Source organism: Fusarium verticillioides, chromosome 5 (assembly GCF_000149555.1).
Source record: "Fusarium verticillioides 7600 chromosome 5, whole genome shotgun sequence".
NCBI classification, from domain to species: Eukaryota; Fungi; Ascomycota; class Sordariomycetes; order Hypocreales; family Nectriaceae; genus Fusarium; species Fusarium verticillioides.
Genome location: NC_031679.1, coordinates 720,724 through 741,471, shown reverse-complemented (window position 1 = coordinate 741,471; position 20,748 = coordinate 720,724). Strand labels below are relative to the sequence as shown.

The window sequence follows — 20,748 nt, the reverse complement described above, 5'->3', positions numbered from 1 at the left end:
AGCTCTCAGCCACAAGCCTCAACTGCAAATAACACTTCTAGCCCACAACTTAGACATCGATACCACGATGACTGACCAATGGCTACAGCATAAAGCTAGCACCTTGGGCGACGATTTGATAGGTAGATGGCCTCATGCATGAACCCAGTTCGCGAACAGGGATAGACCGCCTTGGATGTACCAAGCACTTATGCAGTTTCACTGCATTTTTAACCCATCCCAAAGCCTTCCTCTCCTGCTCAGATGAGATAAGTGAGAATTTATGAGAGCCAACGCTTCGAGATCGCCCTGTTTCTCTAAGTCGCTATAGTAGCCGTGACTGCCAAAATCACAAACATGAACAATTCACAGCATTTGCTGAATTGTCGCAAGATCATATAATAAGGAGTGGTTGTGATTATTGTAACCTGTTTTCCGTCTAAATGATCTTGCTGTATCTCTATTAATGTTCATCCAGACAATTTATCGTCTTTAATCAACGGTGACACCTCATATCCAGCGACTGATCCAGGCTTCATGTAACTTGTAATGGTAAGATAGAATCTACTAAATCATTTACTACTACTGGGTCCGTGTAAAGTGTCTCGCCATCTGACCTATTCCACGTTAGCCAATTTATAAATCTCTGGAAGCGAACTGGTTCATGTGTCTATTGAAAGCTGGGCTGTTAGGTGACATTCTTGTGCTCATTTACATTGAATTCTCTTTTTCTTTTCCCATTCAGTCCTTCTCACTGGAATTTGGTCATTTTTTCTATTAGAATTCTGGTGGCTGACATGTGGCCAATCTATTGAATTTCTTAACTTACGGTTGGTTGAAGGTTCGCTAAGATCCGGAAGGCCTCCCTCCAACGAGCTTTCCTTCACTGCAATTCTAACCCATCTCGACATCCCTTGCCCTCTATCAGCAGCCAAGTAGCAATGGCTCATGTGTTCCACACAACGTACCTGCAAAGGCCACGTCTCCCTAGAATTACCAATGCGACAATCTTCATTGTCAACGCATGGCCTGGGATGGGTTGTTGACATCGCCGTTCACATGATATTCACTCTATAACGAGACTATACTTTAAGCATGGTGTAATTAACTGACACCTCAGCATGGCCAAGCCATCATGCCCCTTATGATAAAATCGCGGGTAACTCGTCCTTTGATTTTTGTAACGAGTTTCTTCATTGCATTTTTAGCACACTGGGAGAACCAGGAACAGTGGTGGTCGACTTGACTTGCTTGTCAAACCACCACTGATAACATTCTCCAGGCCCTTTTCACTGCAATTTTGGCATGCTTGGGAGCCTTCCAGGTTAACCATTACAGTCCAGGATTGACGGTGGTTTGAATGGTGGCTGTTTTGTAACAGTCCGATTATAGAAGACTCAGACATGTGTAATTTCTTTTCGTTTCATATAAATAAAATCAAGAATAAAGAAAGATTTAGGGAATACTTGTGGTTTTAATTCAGAAACAAGAGCATTGTCATCTAGAAAGGAAATAAAGAACCCTTCCTCAGGTCGTTATGTATACCAACCAGCTAATCGATTACTTCTTCAAAACCCAATGCTGCAATATGCTTCTTGTACTCCTGCTGTTTCCGTATGTCCTGAACCTGTTAGTCATACTCCACATCGACTCATCAAACTTCGTACCTCTTCCACAGTGTTGCTAATGATATATCTTGTAACTCGAACTTCGCTCTGTTGCCCGAGGCGAATGGCTCTCGAAATCGCTTGGCTCTCGACGCTGGGATTCCATTGTAGTTCTGCGATAAAGATTCGGTTTGCGCAAGTCAAATTCAGTCTGAATCACATCAGTCTACTAATACAACTAGAAGGAAGAAAACCTACCCAAATGCTCCAGTCCCTGTTGTCATGATAAGAACAGGAGTTTCATCCTCGTTCTCAAACTTGAGTAACGTGGCCTGCCGTTGAGGCAGTGGGCTGTTGCCGTCGAGTTGAAGGTATGGAATCTCAGCCAGCTCCAGGTGCCTGGATATCAAATACAGCGTCCGCGTCCAGCAGGAGAATATAATACTGCGTTTTGTTAGAAGAAAAGGGAATACCAGGATTGGCATACCTTTTTGTGGTCCAGAGATCTTTCTGCACATCCTCAACCAGAGTTTGTATTTTTGTTGAAAGACCTTGCTCATTGAAGTAGTTTTCGTGATTATCCTCTGCTGCTGCTTTCTTTCGTCGCTTTCGTGGTCTGTCGCTGTGTCCCAAAGTTCCTTCACCTATAGAAACCGAAGGTTCTTTGTACCATCTAACGCAGATCGGACACCGATTTCGATTTTCGGGCAGGGACATGCTCGACTCTTCAATGCACTTCGAACATAGAACATGTGAGCATTCGTCGTCAAACATTCCTTTCGTCAAGTCGCATCCCAGCACGGGCATCGGCTGCTCACATCCCACGCAGGTGATTTCGCCGAACTGGCCGGCTGTTCCAACTATTGCCTCTCGTTCTTCCATGAGGCTTCTCCGATGCCATGAGAAGAGCTTCTGATATGTTCCGTGGTTACAGACTATTCGAAGCTGAAGCCACATTTGGAACATGCCGAACTGGGAGCTCTTCTTGACCTCGCCAAGGCGATGCTCCATGTTGCGTAGAATGACAGCTTTCGTTTTGTCGTACTGGTCCCTCTCTTGCGGACTGAACTCTAGATGTCGAACAAACTGCCGCGTTCTGGGCAAGTGCAAGACCTCTCTCGTTCGACGTAAACACAATGCTTCGAGGAGCATAACTAGGCGATTCTTTACGAGCTCAGACTCATCGAACGAGTTGTCGAATGGCGTTTCTATCCACTTCCTAAACTCTGATGCCTTATCGAATGGTTCGGAGCGAATGAAGCGGAACAGCGAGCCTATGTCAGCAAGCTTGTTTTGGATGGGTGTTCCAGAAAGACACCATCGAGAGTTGGCATGGAGATATTCGCATGCCTGGAAGAACTTTGTGGATGGACGACGGATAATATGGGCTAAAGGCCTCACAGTGAGCTTTCTGGATAAGCGCTGCAAATTTGCTACTCACCTTCGTCAAGGACTATCCGATACCAACCCAACTTGTACAACGGCGATGTCTTCCCTTTACCTATCAGGTACTCAGCAGTAAGCGTGTGGTATGTTGTCACTACAATATCGGAGTCTTCAATGACGGAAAGCTCCTCTAGAGTCTTCGGCCTGTTCTCACCATGGTACTTGACTACTTTGAGGCCTTTCTGCAGGTGCCTGTACAACGTCAGAACCTGCCTCTAATGAGTTTCTTACTTACTTTCTAACCTCATTCTCCCATTCAACGACCAGTACTATCTACCTTCAGCATTGAAGTAGTCGATATCGAGGAGATACTCACAAGCTGCTGAGACCACGATGAGAGTAGAGCGAGACAACCTGAGAGACCTCTTGCTCTTGTGCTCTGCATTTTTGCCCTCCGCCCACTCTTTGCCTTTGTCCAGAGTCTTCATGATTAAAGCTAAGATAGAAAGCGACTTTCCCATTCCCATGTCATCAGCAAGAATGCCGCCACCCCTCTCATCGGGCCGTATATCTTTGCGTCTCTTGGTAATTCTGTGTCGATATTGAAACCTTCCGTTCTCATGTTCGATCTCTTCCCAAAGTCTGTACCTTTCGTTGATATGCCCAGACTCCCTCTCGAGCATGAAACCTAGTGCTTCCTTCTGATGCCTATAGTTTTGTTAGTGCTACCGCCAACTGGCTCTTGAGTTCCGATAGATCACCTTAAAAGCTGACGGGTGACTCTCTCTCCACCTTCAACCATCTCAATTTCGCGGTTGTTCTCGACTGTTTTGTAAACTTCATCTACCATCTTCCGAAGTTGATCTTCCTTGCTCATTCTTTTCTGGACGCCATCAGTAGCAGCATGTTTCGTATCCTGAACTTCATCGGCTACAGTATCTTGGATGCTAATGCTTAGGAAGTGAGGATTCTCATAAGTTATACCATGTCTTCCGTGGCTAGATCTCTGAAGCCACAGCTTTGCATTCGAGAGTCTTTTGCCAATATCCAAAGCTTTAGATCGTAGACCATAGATATTAATATCGACTTTGACCCTAGCGTCCGCGGGTTTGTTTACGCGACTTATGACTTCTCTCAGGTCACATTTCAGAGCCAATGGTTGAATATCGACTGATGGCTGGGTCATCAGGAACAAGAGAGTCTGACCTGCCGCTGAAGGCAGATGGCCGAAGTGCTTATCTTCATCAGGAAAACAAAGCATCAGTTGGCTCTGGTACTCCGTTGGTGTGAAGTATTGATAAGCTGAGCCTTCTGTTGCCAGTCGTTCATCTATGAACAACATGTCATCAGGTACTAGTTTCACTTCCATATTGTGGAGCTATGATTAATGAGTATTCACCCTGAATTGTCGAACATCATTCAAGGTGTATATGCTTACCATGCCATAGTGAACGACGATGTCGTCGTCTCCCGGTAATGTTATAGGTGTCTCATTTGACCGACTTGGTACAGAAAGTTCTTGTGTCATAGCTGACCCTTCCCGAGAGCTTTCGATGGGCAATTGAAGGAATTGGAAGCTTTCGACTGTAGCAGACGTATCCGAGGGGGCGTTTTCTTCTTCATCGGGCTGAGGCTCCATTTGAATACCGTTCATATCCAACTCGATGTCAAAATTCACTATTCCAAGTTGTGTATCAACGTCCAAGTCGTTATTTTGAGTATGGTAGTGTACAAGGGCACCATTTTGAGGAAATGGAGGATCACTATTTTCCTTCTTTAGCCTGAGATTGGATCGATACCTAAAGCTACCTACACTACAGTGTTTGCAAGACTGAACTGGAGGTAGTCGCCAGCCTCAGTGATGTCTCCATTTGGAGCGCACCAATAGGCTTGTGACGTCCCATCAGCCAACCCATTGATGCCGAATGCCTGAACACTAGGCGCATCGCCTATGTAATGGTCTTCGTCCTGGTCTACTCCCAGCCAGTTGCTGAAAAATTGAGACACATGGTGCTCGTCGTCGTCTACAGGATTGAGGAGATCCCGCAAGTCAGCCATATTGTCAATATCATGAATTCTTCGAATGCAATGGAAATCTTCTGACTGTGAGCCACGTGTTGTTGAAGGATGAGAGCTTTGGTAGCCAAGTTCTGGCTGACACACGGAAAATACAAGAATCAGGCTGTGCAAGCGCGTGTCTTACTTGTGCAGGAGATCCCTGGAGTCGGTGACCCAACGTCGAATCAGAACCTCTATTTTCAGCCAACTGCAGCTCGCTCGGCCAACAAGGCAGACCCGTGCTATCATAATATGGTTCGCTTTGCGCTTGTGTTGCCCAGCGATTGGATGGAAAGGCTTGAAAATCCAACACCGTCATTAAAGGCTCTCGACAAGGCGATTTTGAGGCTCTCCTCACTGCAGCTGGGTTGCCTCTCCAGCCATTCACCGCCAGCTGTTCCTGTAGAGCCGATTCACTTCGAGTCAACATCACTGCCCTATCTTTCTTATTACCACAGTGGTCTATGAATTATCTCCCAGGGCTTTAGCCAGTATCACTCAATTGATCATCACCATGGACCGGCTTCATGAATTAGCTGAAGGCTTCAGAAGATCTCTGAAACCCCACCATGAAGAAGAGTTTGAAAACACGACTATTGAGGACATGCTAAAGGAGATTCATGATATTCAATTGTTACGAGACCGAACCAGCAGCATGATGGATATGAATCGACTGCGGATGTTTCTTGACGGTATGGAAGAACTCGAGAAAACTCTTTTACACCTAGAGTTTCCTGGCACGAAAGGCGTAATGTCAATCGTCTGGGGCTCCTTGAGGTTCTTCCTCAGGGTAATCATTGGTCTTCGGTTCATGCACAGAACTCTGCTAAAAGTTTTTAGAGTACCAACACTACCGATAGGGCATTTGACGGACTACTCAACGTTTACGGACTCCTTGGAGCCCAACTCTTACCCTTGACCAAGTTTAAGGAATTTTTCCAAAGATTTCCGTCTGCCATAGAGTGTATCGCCAATATCTATCAGGATATACAGCGATTCCATTCTGCAGCTTACAGGCTTTTCTCACTTACAGCGACGCGTAAGATATCCTTTCCAGAGACTAATCTCACACCGCTGACTTATCCAAGTATGGCAGCGTCTCCAGAAGTCTGTTTGGGATGACACAGGCGACTTCTTTTCAAGTCTATCCGATTCTCTAGGTTCACATGCCAAGTTTATCAAAGAACACAGTTCTTCTACAGAAGGTAAGTCTCCAAGTAAGTAGCTCCAGAGAATATACTAAATCCAAAGACTATGGCGCCCTTCATGCGGCCTTCCAGCAGTATTCATATGGCCTTCAGTCAGATTGGAAGAAGTTCGAGGCCGATGAGAAGGCCCGACGTCGTGGAAGGAAAATCGAAGTCACTGAGTGGATCGCTTCTTCTGTGAAGATGCCACGGTTACAGGAGGAGTTTCGCGATATGGTGATCTGCCCTAGGAGTGGTCGCTGGCTTTTCCGAAACTACAGCGAGATCTCGGAGTGGATGGGCGAGGAAGACCCTCCTCACTCAGCCATTTGGCTACATGGAAACGTGGGATATGGTAACAATTCCCATAAGACCTTCAAGAAGATACTGATAAATCTAGGTAAAACGGTACTTGCATCGCTGATAGTCGATGAACTGAAATCGTCTAAACTTCAGAATACGATGCCATCATTTCCAGAGGGCAGTAAAACATGCTACTTTTACTGCCAAGAAGACGACATTGAACACAGGAACCATCTTGATATCTTGAAAGGTATACTCTTGCAGATGATAGAGGCCGAAGATTATATAGTCCCATATTGCTACCAGGAAAAGGCAACAAGTGGAGGACCCATCCTGATAGATGCGAAGCTGGCTCAAAAGCTCATCAAGACGTTTATCGAGTTCTCTGTAAGACACTACATCGTGATAGATGGGATGGATGAATGTCACGGAGCTGAAATTCAGCAAACTGCCAAGTTCTTCAAGGATCTAGTGTCGGTATATGACACGCAAATCAGATTGGGGCACTTGAGGCTCCTTTTAATCGGCCGAGAAACAACAGATACCAAGAAACATATACCCGGAGATGATTGCTTCGGCATATTGCTTAGGCCCGAGGACAACCACGATGATATCAGAGCTTTTGTACTGGAGAAACTTCCAGAGTTCTCAAAGTCGAGTCACGGTATTGGTTTCAGTCTTTCTGAAGCTGATAAATCAGATGTTGAGCGGATAATATGCCAACAAAGTCAAGGTTTATACTGATGAACACCATAACGATGAACATTTAAGGCTGACATAACCATTTAGACTCCTTTCTATACGCACATCTGGCCATTGAATTCCTTTTACAGCAAGATACCAAAGGTGACCTGCTAACCTTGCTGAGATACGGAATGCTACCGACAAAACTTAGAGACATGTAGGTCACCGACTCTAGTACTTGACTTCAACTCACCTTTCTAGGTACGAAAGATTGCTCGACTCGGTTAAGAATAGTCTCATGGCACAAGCAGGAGGTCCCGCAAGGTGGGAGAGATCAAAGCTACTATTTGGATGGCTCATCTGTGCCAAAAGACCACTTAGATGGCACGAAATGCAGGCAATCTTATGCTTTGACCCCAACAAGCTCCAGATCGACTTTGAGAACAACATGCTACGACAGGATATGGAGAAGTATCTCGGATCCATCGTCCATGTTCTTGACGGAGGTTATATTCGACTGATTCATTCAACTGCGCGCCGGTAAGTATATATTCATTAACAATCGGTGATTGCAAGTGGCTAACCCTTAGGGATCTCAGATATATCATAGAGAACAGACATATCAGTGAGAAGCAGGTTCTGTGCCAGTTGACTACTATTTGCCTCAGATACTTGACACTCCCATGCTTCATCCATGACACCAACTACCGGGCACATCAAAGAAGCGAGCATGCCAAATTGGGCTGGTTCTCTTTCCAGGATTACGCGTGTGCTCATTGGCTCTATCATACCGACACTTTGATCAGAGAGTGTAGTGAAGTCTTCACAACCGAGACTTTTCAAGGCGTCGCAGAAGACTTCGCATCTGCGTTGAAGCAATTTGTCCATATCCATCGCGCGGACTTGAATACCACCAAGCACGCTGAATTGGTTGAAGAGCATATAGAGAAATTCGTTGACTTGGAACTCTACGAAGACCTTTACTTGCTGTGGAACCACATATACACCCACCAGCGAGGTGATTATGCAACACGGAACACTGTTGGTGTTAAGCAGATTGAAAATGGACTTAAGGATAATAGGAAACAGCTAGAAATTTTCAGGCCCGACGAAAAGGCTGGTGATGAGGATACCATCGGGGACTATTATGGCTCGAACCTCTACAAGTGTCATCGCACATTGTGTCGCTTCTTCTATGTCGGTTATAACAACAAAAGCGACCGACATAACCACGGAAGGCGACACGAGAGGCCATTTCAATGCCCCGTCTCCTGTAATGCTGCCCCTCTTGGCTTTGCCAGCAACAAGGATAGGGATCGACACGTCAACATCTACCATCCGGAACTCAGCGAAGGACCCGCCATCTTTGAGGCTTTGAGCCGCCGACAGATCCCAGGTAAATTCGTTTGCAATATGGATGGGTGTAGTAAGACATTCACGAGGAAGGAAAACTTAAAGGACCACGCACGGAGTCATTCTGGGGAGAGGCCTTTTGCTTGCACCACTTGCGGGAAAGCCTTTGCCAGAGTTGGCGACTGTCGAAGGCATGAGAAGATACACGCAAGGAGGGGATAGACTAGTGGTATAGAGGCGGGGAGACTAAGTTTTAAGTTCCGCACGGTAATATGAGCTATGGGGCAAAGATCTCGACTGAAAATGATATTATTTATACCGTGATTCCACTGATTCCTGAGCCAGCGCCTTTGTGAAGTAATTGAGCTTGACATACTAAGTTTTATTATGCCTCTATAAGTACTCTCATCACTAAGGAAAACGGTATCAGATTTTCTTACGTTTTCTGCAGTATAAACTCCGATGAAAAACGGGGCGTTGGTAATTGGACCCCAGCCAAAAGCAAGATCCTAGGCGATTGTGAGGGCGACGAGTATTTTGCCCGTATATGTTTATTGGTGTCCTTTACCTTTGTAGCCTGGAGGCTGAAACCTCTTTTAAAACCCTAACCTTACCGCAGGTGATTGAACCCAAGTCAGGAACACCGGGTAGATACAACATACTTGAAAAGCTGGCCTACTTTTCCTTCGGCTCAAGATCAACACTCTGGTACTCGACATCAGTCCAGACTGCCATATCTTTAAACAAGGCTAAGCCGACCCTTCTATAACTTCCACTAGCCGTTTTGAGTACCATCAGAGCAATACCGGGTTCACAATTACTATAGCCAGTGAACTTGCCCAGGAGAAGATAGTCGTACTTTCTCCCTGCGAATTCAACTTTTGACGCTGACTTCACAAGATCCAGCATTATAGACAGCCTGTTCCGCTTGGAAGGGCTTACATCGTCAAACCGGAGTATCCGGCAGTATAGCCTGACCTTGGCTGCAGTGAGAATCTCGATCTCGGCGTCCTCAATGTCCATCGTGGCTGGGAATCCAATAGTGCCATCGACTGAAACCCAAGACCAACTGGGAGCCCTCTTGGTGTGTCTTTCACGGGTTCTTGCTTTATTTGGCTTACACCATGCCAGAAGTTGAATAAACCATCGTTCCCAGTGACCGTAAATATGAGAGTCTCGCCAGACCTTTTGTAACTCGGTTGTGATACCCGTGACCGCTGGTAGTCTATCTTCGGGGTCTTTCAGTTGCCTCTCCGTATACTGAGATAAGATGGTCTGCCAGAGATAGAGTTTCTCTGAATCATGTGTTCCGAAGGACGGCTCACCCGTCTCATCGAAAGAAGTCCACGGCAATGACTCAAGACACTGCTGGTATACTATACCCTCATTATCTCCCGTGACGCTCTGTAGTTCAGTTTCCTGGCACTGCCATAGGAGTTGGTAGTTTGAGAAGATGAGCATGCGGGACGACAGCATATACTCCTGAAGCGTCCACCCCCTTTTATCAAGAGGATGGTGGGGCTGATATGGCTTTTCGGACAGATGGATAGTCCCAGTACGCCCATCCCTCATCGGTATCTCAAACTCCTCGTGCGGCAGATACGTAGGATTCTTGAGAGGCAAGCTTCCCAAGAATCCTTCAGATGCGTTTTTGGCAGTCCCGGCAGCCAGCGTGATTGCAGCGTTCTTATATATCATCGCCATCTTGACAATTTCTCTTCTCTTGTCTTCTGGACAGTCTTGAATGATGCACAGTCTATCCACCCAGAGATAAGTAAATCCTAGCTCTCGCGTCGCGCGTATTGCGTCTTGTACAGACTGTTCCAGCTCTTCAAGTTTGATTTCTTGCACTAGATCTTGCTCGTTGTTCAAGCGAAGTTCTGATAGCCGACTTTGCTTGTTCGGGTCTGGTTCACCCCAGCAGTAGCTCAGGGCGAGATAAGATCCTCGAGTTTCTGTCTGATTGATTTGTAGCTGTGCAGTCTGATCGCTGACTTTTATTACGCGCGTAGGAAGGACGATATCTCTCGAGTATCGGCACTTTTGATGGCCCTTGTCCGGTGCATCTGTTCTCATACAAGCCTCTATCAGCAATTTGGCTGATGAATAAACTTCTGGGCTCGAAACATCTCTGTGAAGTGGCCGCCGTCTAATCAAGGTGGAGAGGGGATCATCTGAGAAGACATGTTAGAGCAAGAAGAAGCTTAGAAGAGGACAGATCCCGACCTTCTTTCACAAATGGATAGAGCAGGATACGTCCATTAATACCATTCACTCGACCAACCAAGGCGTTGATATACGAGCTTTCGTCTCCTGGATTCAATTTTAAGTTCCAGAAACGTAGGAGTCCATCCTCCTTCCAGAGATGCGCTCCGAATTCATTCAAACCAACATCAAAAATGAACCTGCACATGTCACAGTGATTTGGAAACCAGATACCCTTTCGGGTTTTATGAACAAAGCCAGAAGATGAGTTCAGATCCTGTAGCGCTTGTTGGGAAAACAAGCGGGTACAAGCATCGCATCGCCATTCGTATCGTCCTACCCGCGCTCTTTTGCGTGGTGGTGGGCTATCGCCAGGCCACTCCATTGTCTGGGTGAGATTTTGGGTGTCCGATATGCACACTGTAGAGTTCGTATCCTAAGTTCAGTCGACCGGGATGATCACTATGTAACGAGCGACAACGTTGGGCATCAGGATCGGGCTAATGAACGGCTTCCAGAAGAAAGTTCGCAAGGCCAGACCGACTCAGCGTTGCTCCCTCGAGGCCTATGTCATTGGTTTAATAGAAGTGGGGCTTGAAAAGTCGGTGGGGCGCGACATGTCGCTGTGTGTTAAAAATGCAGTGAAGGAGACGGGGCTTCACAGACTCTAGAGAGCGAGTGGGGCTTCCGTTAGGTCAGATCCCCGAGTAGTGGTGTTGCACGCTGAAGACCTATTCGTTTACAACTGCTGCTGAAATGGGGCTATGAATGCAGTGGATGCCGAGATGTGCTAAAAATGCAATGAAGGACTTCTTTCGGCAAGAGTTGCTGCAAAATAGTGAACATCAAAGAGTGAATACCCCGCCAACTTCTCATACTAATTGGCATTATAGGAGCTTGGCTATGCTGAAGTGCTCGATACTACGCCATATCGGAGATTTCGCCCTTCAAAATTATCGACTTTGGGTCTCGTGACTGTACGTCGAAGAGTCTTCGGATCTTCATACGGCAGTGTAAGGGGGCTAATAAATTGCAAATGCATTATAATCAAGATCTTTAAACTTTTGTATTTTCCATTAGGATAATGATCTCTATTCAGTAAAGATATTTGAATATTTAAATATAGATTTCTGAGGGAAAGTATAAAAAGTTCCATAGTTACAAGCAATTGCCAGTTCTTTGGTATTCCAGTGGTCTTCGAGGTTGCGGAGCATGCTAAATATGCAGTGAAATTCCTAAATTCCAAGCCAATCAAAATCCAAGCTTTGCAGGCTACAGAGCATGTTAAAAATGCAGTGAAGGAACTCCTCAGACATGGGATCCTAGTCAATGGAGTCTGGGGGCTAAATGGGGAATATCGAAGGCCGAGCACTGATCCTATCATTGTAGGAGCTAAGCATGCTGAAATATCTGATAATTCGCCATGCTGGAGACCTGTCCTTCGAAATTATCAGCTTTCGGCCGTGCGACTATAAAGAGCATTCAGAATCTTCGTATGGTACCCTATAACGGTGATCTGAAATGGTAAATGCATTGCAATAGGGATCTCTAGACATATGGTTTTTAGAAAAAGGATTCGATCATCAATACAATAAGTTGAATAATTAATAACACAGTCTTTATTCTAGTATGAAAAATTATGATTGAATGTGGCTGCCAGTATCATCATGATACCTGAAATGCATTCAGGTAATCTTGGAGGTCTCGGAGCGTGTTAAAATTGCAGTGAAGAAAGAAACAACACCGCCCCAAGATGCAATTTATTGTGAGTCTAGCGGATCGGAGGTGTTCTCATTTCACCCTCCTATTATGGCCTAGCCTTTCCCCCAATTGCGACTAGCGTTTGCGGAGTCAAAGCTGTAACAGATTCCCCGCAACGTCGGCCATAGATTCCCGGGTCCTCATGGACTTGATGCTTGCAAATTCCTCAAGAAAGAGGAATTTTCCCCTTAACTCTTCCCCAGCCACGCAAGTACCAGCTGTTATCTCCCCTGGGATACCGAGTTTCGTGCGCCGAGCGTCGATCAGCTTAGCTCATCTCGGCTTTATCCGATGCCTACGATGCCGCCTAAGAAACGTGCATACGTACCAAAGACGAAGGGTCAGTACAACCTCACTTCCTCTTGGCAGTGCCTAACCGGTGAATAGGTTGCCATGAATGCTCAAAGCGGCGAATTCATTGTGATAGGAATGAACCGAGCTGTAATAAGTGTACTTCCAGAGGCTTGAGTTGCAGTGGCCTTGGTATTCGACATCGGTTTAACAAGGGTGTCGCTGCGAGAGGAAAGTGGGCTGGCAAGACTATCGACAGGGTTTATGAGGAGTATGCACAATACTATCTCGGTGTTCTCAATGAAAATACTGACTTTATCTCAGGAATGAATGGAAGGTCTCTTCAGCTGACAAGGACGCATCAGCATCTTCGGGATCAAGTTCAGCCCCAGATACAAATCCGGAAACCACGGAATCCTATCATATTGACAATGATGAAGATGATATCGATTATATCACATCGGAAACTGGTACCTACGACCTTGTGCTAGCAGATTCACAATCACCCACAGACCGTGAGGTTTTCATGACACTCTTTTTGAAAGGAGTTCCAGATAACATGCCAGCGTGGAAGAGGAATCTCTTCATGACGTGTAAGTCCGGACTTCACTTGCTTCCTCTTACATACTTACACCTTCTAGTTTCACGGTGTATATCAACGGAGATGGTAGCCATAGACGGCGTTCACAACGACTGGCGCCACCTCCTTCTTCCACTCGCTCAACAAGACGAACTCGTCATGGATGCCGTCCTTACCGTCTCGGCTTTTCACTTCCACATCAACAAGCTAGACAATAATTTCAAGAAGAACCAGAAGCAGTACTCTGCTTTCGGAACGAACACATACGATACTTACGTCCCTGATCCATATCAACTTCTGGGCCGAACACTGCAAGGTCTACGGCAACGTCAGGAACTGATATGCAATAATCAAACTACCCAGCACTCGGTACTCATCAGCCTTTTGCTTCTAATGACATCCGTGCTTGTCACTGGAGGCTCAGACTTTCCTGTCCTTTTGCGAATGCTCGAGTCAGCGCTGGACGCTATTGGAGGAAAAGAAGGGCTCGGTACTGGCATATTGGCCGGCTTTATCATGCGTGAGCTTCACAAGTGAGTACACGCAACTTATCCCGAGCCGAATGATGGACATTCTAACAAGATAATAGGATCCGAGTTTATGCTGCCCCGCATCTCGGGGAAGAAACAGGTCTCCAAATGATCTCATCTCAAGCCCGAACAGATCAACTCTTCGGCTGTCTCAACCACTGCCTCCAACTCTACCCAGAACACACACCACTCTTCTCCCAAGTCGCAAGCCTCGTCTATCAAGCCCGAGATATCTATCTCCAACAGGTTCTCTCCGACCATACCTCCAACTTCTTCGACCTAGATCCCATACCCACCAATCCCGAGTCGGTAGCACGCGTGCAGCGCTTCATTGAAGCCCTCGAACAGTTTCCAGAGACTTCTCCCGTGGCACATATGTTAGTCTGGACGACATTTGTAGCAGCGTCTGATGCCCAGCTTGAAGAGCACAAGGTGTATTTTGAGAATGTTTTAAGAAAACATCATGCGAGAAGTGGGTTTGGGAATTTGTTGAAGGGCATTGAGGCGTTGAAGAGGATGTGGGGTAGAAAGCCTGGTGAGAGATGGACGACTCTTTTACCGCAGACAAAGGTTCTTGTTGCTTGAAAGGGAAAGATTGAGATCACGTAAAATGGCGATTGGAAGACTTGGCTTTTGATAATATCCTAATTTCAGATTCTTCAGTTTGATACAATTTGAGTTACAGTCGCTAAGGCAATAAATATGAATGCTCCCAATGAAAGACCTGACTTATTTCTTCCGTGAGTCGTGAATGACCGAATCTCGTTGAATCCGAAAACACCATTGATTGATTCACTTTACCGCCTCGAGTTCCACTGAACATAGATGTCTTCATTAAAAGTCCTCCACGCGATAAACCTGATACGGACATTCTTCATATGGATGCGCCCTGGAAAGTCAGCTAATATCCTCCTCACGAACCTTAAACTTACTCTTTCAACGCCGCAACAGCCTTCCGCACCGTCTCCTCCCCAACAACCAACGTCTCAACCCTAACCTCCGGCGTCTCCTCCAACTCCCCAACCCTGCCAATAGCCGGATTCGCCGCATCTCCCGGCCTAAACTGTCCAATCCCCAATGTCTGCCACGCGCACTCAGTATACCCGCCAGGACCGGGATAGCGGCCCGCGCCGGCTTTGAAAATAGCGGCTTTGCATGCGGAGGCGCTGGCGGGTGGGACGTAGAAGACGAGGCTGAAACGGCGTAGTGATGCCATGGTGTTGCGAGATGCTCCGGGACCGGGAAGAGAAGTTACTTCAGGGGATGGTCCGAGATTGTTTGGTGAGTGGGGTTGCATTGACGGTGATGTGTATCATGTGACGTTGTGACACGGAAAATAATCTCGCAGGCTGATCTGATATCTGCATCTCGGACACCGCCGATGTTAGATATTACATCAAAATATTGACGTCAGAACCGGAATCGTTGCCGGTCAATATCAAAACATTCTCAATACCACACCCAAGTCGAGTAAGAATTATGATATTATTTTCTATGAAAAGAATTTTGAGCCGCTTTCATCCATTATCGCAGACCACGCATTTTCCACCTCGTTCGGAATGCCAATAGGTGACTTCGCTCTGATAACTCCACCTTGCTCGCCGATGATCCGGTCCAGAAAGCGATCCATAGACCAAAGTTCCCTCCGGAAATCTTTCTCGGGTTGCGCCTTTTCTTGTTGAGCTTCTCTTGTTTGCTTAAGCCGTGGCCAGCAAGAAATATGAACCGCATCATTCTCGTAGACTTTTTCAAATGAAGTTATTGTCCGGCTGCTCATGGCTGGGTCCTGCACAACGACCATAGACCTCGGAGAGCAAATTCCGTTCTCTTCCAAAACCGCCTTGGCCTCTGATGCATCTGCTCCGCAGTTATTTGAGCGGTCGGAGACCAGGATTCGAAATCCGTGATCTTGACTCCCTGTTTGGTTGATCTTGAGTTTGTAGAATTGTTCCGCCATTATTTTCAACACTTCGCCTTCAGGCTTCCCATTTATCGTGTCAAATATTGTGCAATACTTCTTGCTTGCTCTGATAGCATCGTAAACGAATGGTGTGCAAGGTCCAATGCCGCCACATAACACCAGTACTCTGTCTGTTTGTTTTTCCTCATATTCCCTCTGCTGCTGCACCGCCCACTCAAAGACGGCTTCGGGAATAGCCAGGATCGCTGATGCGCAAAGAATGATGACATCAGTTGATTGATTTTCAGAGTCTGATTCCTCCTCTCCGATATGTCGCAGCGACTGGAGATGTGAGTCGAGTTCCTTGGCGCTGTAAATCTGCTGTAAAGCTAGGAAGCGTGAGATGATATCCGCCGAGTCGGACCACTCATTCGGCGTGTCACTTGTTCTTGAAGGCATTATGATAGATCAAAAGTGATGTGAGAACTGTCGTAGCAGACCGAGCACACCGGAGGGGCATGTGCAGGTTGATATATCTCGGTGAGCAATAACCCGATTCTTCAGCCTCCATCTCTGCCCAGAAGCTCAACTCCAGATTTCCCCACTTCAGTACCCATCAAAATCGATTCAGGGATGATTTCTAATAGTATTAGCCAGTGGGAAAATTCCCCTTACACATAATTCAAGCACTAATCTTATCACAGCGGGAGTTACTAACACGAACCGTACGTAACGTGGATCCTCTAGGCCTATTTAGGAATACCACAAACATGGACACCTCAACGTTACGTCAAATGATTCATTTTTCGACGCTCGATAGTAATCAGATTATCAGTCATCACTAAATCCCATCAAAAATAATGGCTCTTCAGCTTTGCCTGGCTCGGCAGCTTGTGACAGAAGCAGCCCAACATCCAAGGTTTCATGGAAGACGATCAACTGGTCTAGGTTGCACAAGGACATGAATTCATGGTGAAGGGGACATGGCTATAAAGACAGTCATAGAGTCTATGTAGTGTAAGCAAGGTGAGGTGGGGTATATAATATCAACAAATTGATGAAGCTCTCCGTCAACAGTAGGAAGGTACTCAGTTCCTATTAGACGGGCGGCCTGCATAGATTTGGGCTATAAGGCTGAGAATTGCAAACACAAAGGCTGCCACGGTTAACTCTTGGTTACGCTGATCACGATACATCTGCTCTAGCCCTTTCTGCTCACGACTTATGGAAGTCAATTCAGCTTGCAGTTGTTCGTAGGCGAGCTGAACGTCATGCAGCCGACCATATAACGATTTTATGCGGCGTAGGAGTGTTTCCATGTCATTTGGCTTACTCCCATCTGGAAAGTCACCGCCGTTAGGAACACCCCCAAGGTCCTTTCTGGGATCATTTGATAAGAATTCTAGAACATTCCATGTCAGAACTGTTATCGAATTGAGCACTTGGCGCAGGGCTTCCTTTAGCTGACGCCTGTTCTCTGCGAATTCATTCGGTTGTTTAGCACTCTTCTGGGAGATAGTTAGTACTTTTCCACGTTCTGTTTATCGTTATCAAGAATTTGGGAGAAAAGACTTACCGACAAGTAGCGCGCTTGCCTCTTGATAAAGTCCTGGAAAACTTCCAAGATCATGGTGTGCTGGTCCAGCACACGAGTGAGACTCAAAGTCATTGTGTGCAGGAAAAAGGTTCGGGGGGAGTGTCTGAGCATCTCTTCAGGCGTTCGTAAATCGCTCTCCGAACCAGATTCGTCATGCTCGAAGTCAAATCCAAAAATCGATGTACTCGTGTCGCCATCTTCAAAGCAGTACACGTCCCAGTAATCAATGCTATGTACAGCCATCCCAAATGAGATTACTGATTCGCAAAGACTGGCTTGGCTATCTTGGCAAAATAAAGCCCCCGACTGGCTTTCGGTAAGAAATGAAAGGCTCAATCGAGTTCTGAATGGCTCTCCCGTCTTGGACATGGTTCGGGGGTCATTATAGCCTTCAGAAATGAGTGTAAAGAAGGGAAATTGAAACCTGAGATGATGCTGACGTGATCCCCACCATTGCTATAATAAAAGCTTGTTAGTCAAAACGCGCCATAATTTTAGTTTCAATTAACTTGCAATTTCACTGATCTGTATGCAGGGGCTGATCTTTGTCGTGGCATAGGACATGATCATTGGGCGGAGAATGGCTACTTGGCGGCAAGACATGGTCCTGATGAGAGCCATGATACTCGCCCCATCTGGGTTATGAATGTAACTATCTCAGATTGTCAGCTCAGTGGCATCTTACGGTGTCTATTCATTGCGTACATTCGTCTCAGTTGCTTTATCAAGGCCGGACCTGGTCCTGTTCCTGTGTGAAATCGCTGGAAAGATAAGTGACAAGCCCTTTTACCGTGCTGGCAAGAAGATTCCTAAACACATACCTGTTCGTTGAGCATCTCGTTTAGCCGGAGGCTTGATGCAAGTGGTTTGTCTTGACTGGTATAAGAAAGTGTTTCCTGGCACCAACCAACATCAGTGACAACCGCAAAATATGGGACTTCTATGCTTGAATCCACAGCTCTGGTATCTGAGCTGGCATATGGACCTGATCTAAGTGGATGAGATATGAACTTGTCCAGAGCGAAAGAAGCACCATAGCAAAAGTCTTGTATACGCTCTATGCTTCGTTCTGTAAACCTTGTGTACGGATGGCAAAACAGAAGGTTTGTAACTTCCACTTCATCATCCAGCACTCCCGCTCCTGCCTTATTCAATGTTTGCAGAAGTGAAGTGCCCTCCTGGTCTGGACGAAAGGGTCTTTCGAACCTGCGGAACTGGGCGCTGTGGCGTCTCGGATCCTCCGGTCGCTTCCATGTCTGTGTGAGTGGGGAGGACCCGAGAGGGCATTTTGCGTAACCGGAGTGAATATGAGTGTGCGCATCAGCCGAGTGTAATTTATTGAGAGAAAGCGTGGCCTGAGCAGTCATGGTATCTTCAGATTTGTTGCGAAGTGGCAGGAGAAGGTTCTGTGAGGGTAGAGCCACAGTGGTTGCATTAAAGGCAACTCGGATTTGTTCAATAGTGCCTGAAAGTGGAACAACGAAAACATCACCAATGATGTTGGAGCCGATAACGTGCCCATATATATCGAACGTAGTCTGGTCAACAACGATTGAGCCGCACTCTCCTGGCTCAAGACCTAACATATCGATTTAGTAATAGTCAAGCGAGACTCAGACACATTTCTCACCTTGATCAGAATCCAGTATCATTTTCCAGGCTCTACATGGACTTCGATCCTGCAGTGGACCAAGCTCACTGAGGCCACTGAATAGGCAGCCCTTTCTTGTGCCATTTACCCCCGAAATCATGTACACCGATGTCGTATGAGACAGCGGTTGTTTCGATACTTGACGAAGGAGTACAGGACTCGACATGGAGTCTACGGTGATAATGTTAGGTAGTTGTAAGTTCGCTGAAGAGCTGTTCAAGTCGACGAATGCCCAGTCCAGGTATGGTGCGGGGGGGTCCAATGTATGTGGGAAAGGAACGGGTTGGCCTACCAGGCACTCGGCAAGACGAGATCGAGGGCGGTCCGTCGTGTGCCACGCATTGAGGCTCTCCTCATCTCCACTGTCATGCGTGCTGCTATGGCCAAATTCCAAATTTTGTTTTTCCTGATCTGGATGGGGATTTTGGGGGATGACGGAATTGTCCTGATGCGCATTTGTTGACTCCCCCGTAGAGCTGCTGGGATGGATTGGCCCATCATCATGAGTGAAAAGAGAGTTTTCATCTCCCAGGCTGTTATTGAAGAGATGGTCGACAGTCATCATGTGACTTATGCCATCGACGATAAACGTCAGACCGATGGTGGCCATGCGGCCCTCATACTGGACCAGAGCACCGCAGAGTGTATCGCTGGATGAGTTGCTCGCTGCTCCTGGGGTATGTGCCGCGTACTGTAATATAGGCTGATATGCGTGCGATAGATAGACAAGTTGGAATGACGGTTTCGACGATGGAAGATCGTGGTGTAGCAGGGTAGGCCAAGTTGAGTCCTTGCGACAACAGAGTGTCGCAGCGTGCTTGTTGAAGAGCTCTCTCAGCATCTTGAGATCTCGTTTTCGACATTCTATAAGTATAGAGGGTAAGGCCGTATCCCTCGAGTCGCCAATCATATGGCAACTGTAGATGATATGTCGACCGCACATACGAAGTTCATTATGCTCAGCGACGGCCTTCCTCAATTCATTTGTGACATATTGAAACCTGTTTTGGAACTCTTCTGCTGAGCATGTCGTCGAGCACACCTGAAGGTCGTAAAAGATCATATTGCGACTTTGAGGCAGCGCCTTGACGCTTGTAATTGTCTCCTGGGGGGAGGAATCTGCAGCGAGTGGTATGCTAGTGTGATGAGGGGATCGCTGAAGTACTTGAGGTGCTGGCTGTTTAGAAGACTGCGATTGTGCCGACTGAGATGATAAGAATGCTTGAATCGCGACTCTTCGGTGCGATTGTCTCTGGCTCTGGGAAAAGTGTATTCGATGGTTATTTATGGGATCTTGCAAAGGTTGAATTGCCTCGGAGCGTTTTGTCTTCCGAAACCCCTTCTCAATTAGAGTCTTGAACCTGAGCGCAAATTTATCCTTGAAAGAAGCGTTCTCGCTACTTGGAGGCCCCCATACCATGGTATAGACGCATGTCTGATTTCTAGAAGTTGACTGAGGTCAAAGAAAGATATTCAGAGATCGCTAAATGGCGGGGCGACATATGGTAGCTAGGACTCTCCACTATCTAGGGCTTTGAGGCTCAACTGGCAGTTGCATTGTAATTGTAATTATGTATTGATACCCAACGAGGCTTGACGGATGGCCAATCGAATAGTGAAACATGTCCGCGGTCAGATTAGGATTTGTGGTCCTCGAGGCAATGCTGACAGGCGGA

At 46.6% G+C, this 20,748-nt stretch overlaps 8 protein-coding genes across 8 annotated transcripts; 2 read left to right on the top strand and 6 right to left on the bottom strand.

The window, feature by feature from the left end:
* Window positions 1-1,531: 1,531 nt before the first annotated feature.
* On the bottom strand, window positions 1,532-5,030 carry FVEG_03172 (hypothetical protein; the record flags this gene model as incomplete). The annotated part of the gene is made up of 10 exons (XM_018890781.1): window positions 1,532-1,600; window positions 1,647-1,797; window positions 1,845-2,030; window positions 2,074-2,974; window positions 3,028-3,224; window positions 3,268-3,301; window positions 3,349-3,680; window positions 3,734-4,350; window positions 4,411-4,735; window positions 4,786-5,030. The coding sequence occupies 10 exons, from the start codon at window positions 5,028-5,030 to the stop codon at window positions 1,532-1,534; spliced, it is 3,057 nt and encodes a 1,018-aa protein (XP_018747155.1).
* Window positions 5,031-5,544: 514 nt separating this feature from the next.
* FVEG_03173 (hypothetical protein) lies at window positions 5,545-8,779 on the top strand (the record flags this gene model as incomplete). Its single annotated transcript, XM_018890782.1, has 8 exons — window positions 5,545-5,820; window positions 5,871-6,069; window positions 6,119-6,235; window positions 6,282-6,572; window positions 6,618-7,253; window positions 7,310-7,421; window positions 7,466-7,744; window positions 7,795-8,779. 8 exons carry the CDS (start codon window positions 5,545-5,547, stop codon window positions 8,777-8,779), a joined length of 2,895 nt encoding a protein of 964 aa, XP_018747156.1.
* A 204-nt stretch (window positions 8,780-8,983) lies between these two features.
* FVEG_03174 (hypothetical protein) lies at window positions 8,984-11,259 on the bottom strand. The gene is made up of 2 exons (XM_018890783.1): window positions 10,784-11,259; window positions 8,984-10,731 (listed from the first exon to the last, which is right to left on the bottom strand). Exons 1-2 carry the CDS (start codon window positions 11,145-11,147, stop codon window positions 9,233-9,235), a joined length of 1,863 nt encoding a protein of 620 aa, XP_018747157.1. The 5' UTR covers window positions 11,148-11,259; the 3' UTR covers window positions 8,984-9,232.
* A 1,406-nt stretch (window positions 11,260-12,665) lies between these two features.
* FVEG_03175 (hypothetical protein) lies at window positions 12,666-14,651 on the top strand. The gene is made up of 5 exons (XM_018890784.1): window positions 12,666-12,863; window positions 12,911-13,085; window positions 13,139-13,407; window positions 13,456-13,927; window positions 13,984-14,651. Exons 1-5 carry the CDS (start codon window positions 12,815-12,817, stop codon window positions 14,507-14,509), a joined length of 1,491 nt encoding a protein of 496 aa, XP_018747158.1. The 5' UTR covers window positions 12,666-12,814; the 3' UTR covers window positions 14,510-14,651.
* Window positions 14,529-15,266, bottom strand: FVEG_03176 (hypothetical protein). Its single transcript, XM_018890785.1, has 2 exons — window positions 14,857-15,266; window positions 14,529-14,813 (listed from the first exon to the last, which is right to left on the bottom strand). Exons 1-2 carry the CDS (start codon window positions 15,219-15,221, stop codon window positions 14,759-14,761), a joined length of 420 nt encoding a protein of 139 aa, XP_018747159.1. The 5' UTR covers window positions 15,222-15,266; the 3' UTR covers window positions 14,529-14,758.
* A 124-nt stretch (window positions 15,267-15,390) lies between these two features.
* FVEG_15200 (hypothetical protein) lies at window positions 15,391-16,348 on the bottom strand. Its single transcript, XM_018904323.1, has one exon. It carries the CDS (start codon window positions 16,281-16,283, stop codon window positions 15,417-15,419), a length of 867 nt encoding a protein of 288 aa, XP_018747160.1. The 5' UTR covers window positions 16,284-16,348; the 3' UTR covers window positions 15,391-15,416.
* A 564-nt stretch (window positions 16,349-16,912) lies between these two features.
* On the bottom strand, window positions 16,913-17,664 carry FVEG_15201 (hypothetical protein; the record flags this gene model as incomplete). Its single annotated transcript, XM_018904324.1, has 2 exons — window positions 16,913-17,332; window positions 17,401-17,664. The coding sequence occupies 2 exons, from the start codon at window positions 17,662-17,664 to the stop codon at window positions 16,913-16,915; spliced, it is 684 nt and encodes a 227-aa protein (XP_018747161.1).
* Window positions 17,665-18,230: 566 nt separating this feature from the next.
* On the bottom strand, window positions 18,231-20,492 carry FVEG_03179 (hypothetical protein; the record flags this gene model as incomplete). The annotated part of the gene is made up of 2 exons (XM_018890786.1): window positions 18,231-19,000; window positions 19,052-20,492. The coding sequence occupies 2 exons, from the start codon at window positions 20,490-20,492 to the stop codon at window positions 18,231-18,233; spliced, it is 2,211 nt and encodes a 736-aa protein (XP_018747162.1).
* Window positions 20,493-20,748: the final 256 nt, after the last annotated feature.

Bases quoted from the DNA above. Each gene is read 5' to 3' on its own strand.
- FVEG_03174 (XM_018890783.1), bottom strand. From the start codon at position 11,147: ATGGAGTGGCCTGGCGATAGCCCACCACCACGCAAAAGAGCGCGGGTA. The intron at 10,732-10,783 runs GTCGGGATCTGT...ATGTCTTCTCAG, and splicing joins CTATCCATTTGTGAAAGAAG to ATGATCCCCTCTCCACCTTG.
- FVEG_03175 (XM_018890784.1), top strand. From the start codon at position 12,815: ATGCCTACGATGCCGCCTAAGAAACGTGCATACGTACCAAAGACGAAG. The intron at 12,864-12,910 runs GTCAGTACAACC...ACCGGTGAATAG, and splicing joins ATACGTACCAAAGACGAAGG to GTTGCCATGAATGCTCAAAG. The intron at 13,928-13,983 runs GTGAGTACACGC...ACAAGATAATAG, and splicing joins ATCATGCGTGAGCTTCACAA to GATCCGAGTTTATGCTGCCC.
- FVEG_03176 (XM_018890785.1), bottom strand. From the start codon at position 15,221: ATGCAACCCCACTCACCAAACAATCTCGGACCATCCCCTGAAGTAACT. The intron at 14,814-14,856 runs GTAAGTTTAAGG...CTGACTTTCCAG, and splicing joins GCTGTTGCGGCGTTGAAAGA to GGCGCATCCATATGAAGAAT.
- FVEG_15200 (XM_018904323.1), bottom strand. From the start codon at position 16,283: ATGCCTTCAAGAACAAGTGACACGCCGAATGAGTGGTCCGACTCGGCG.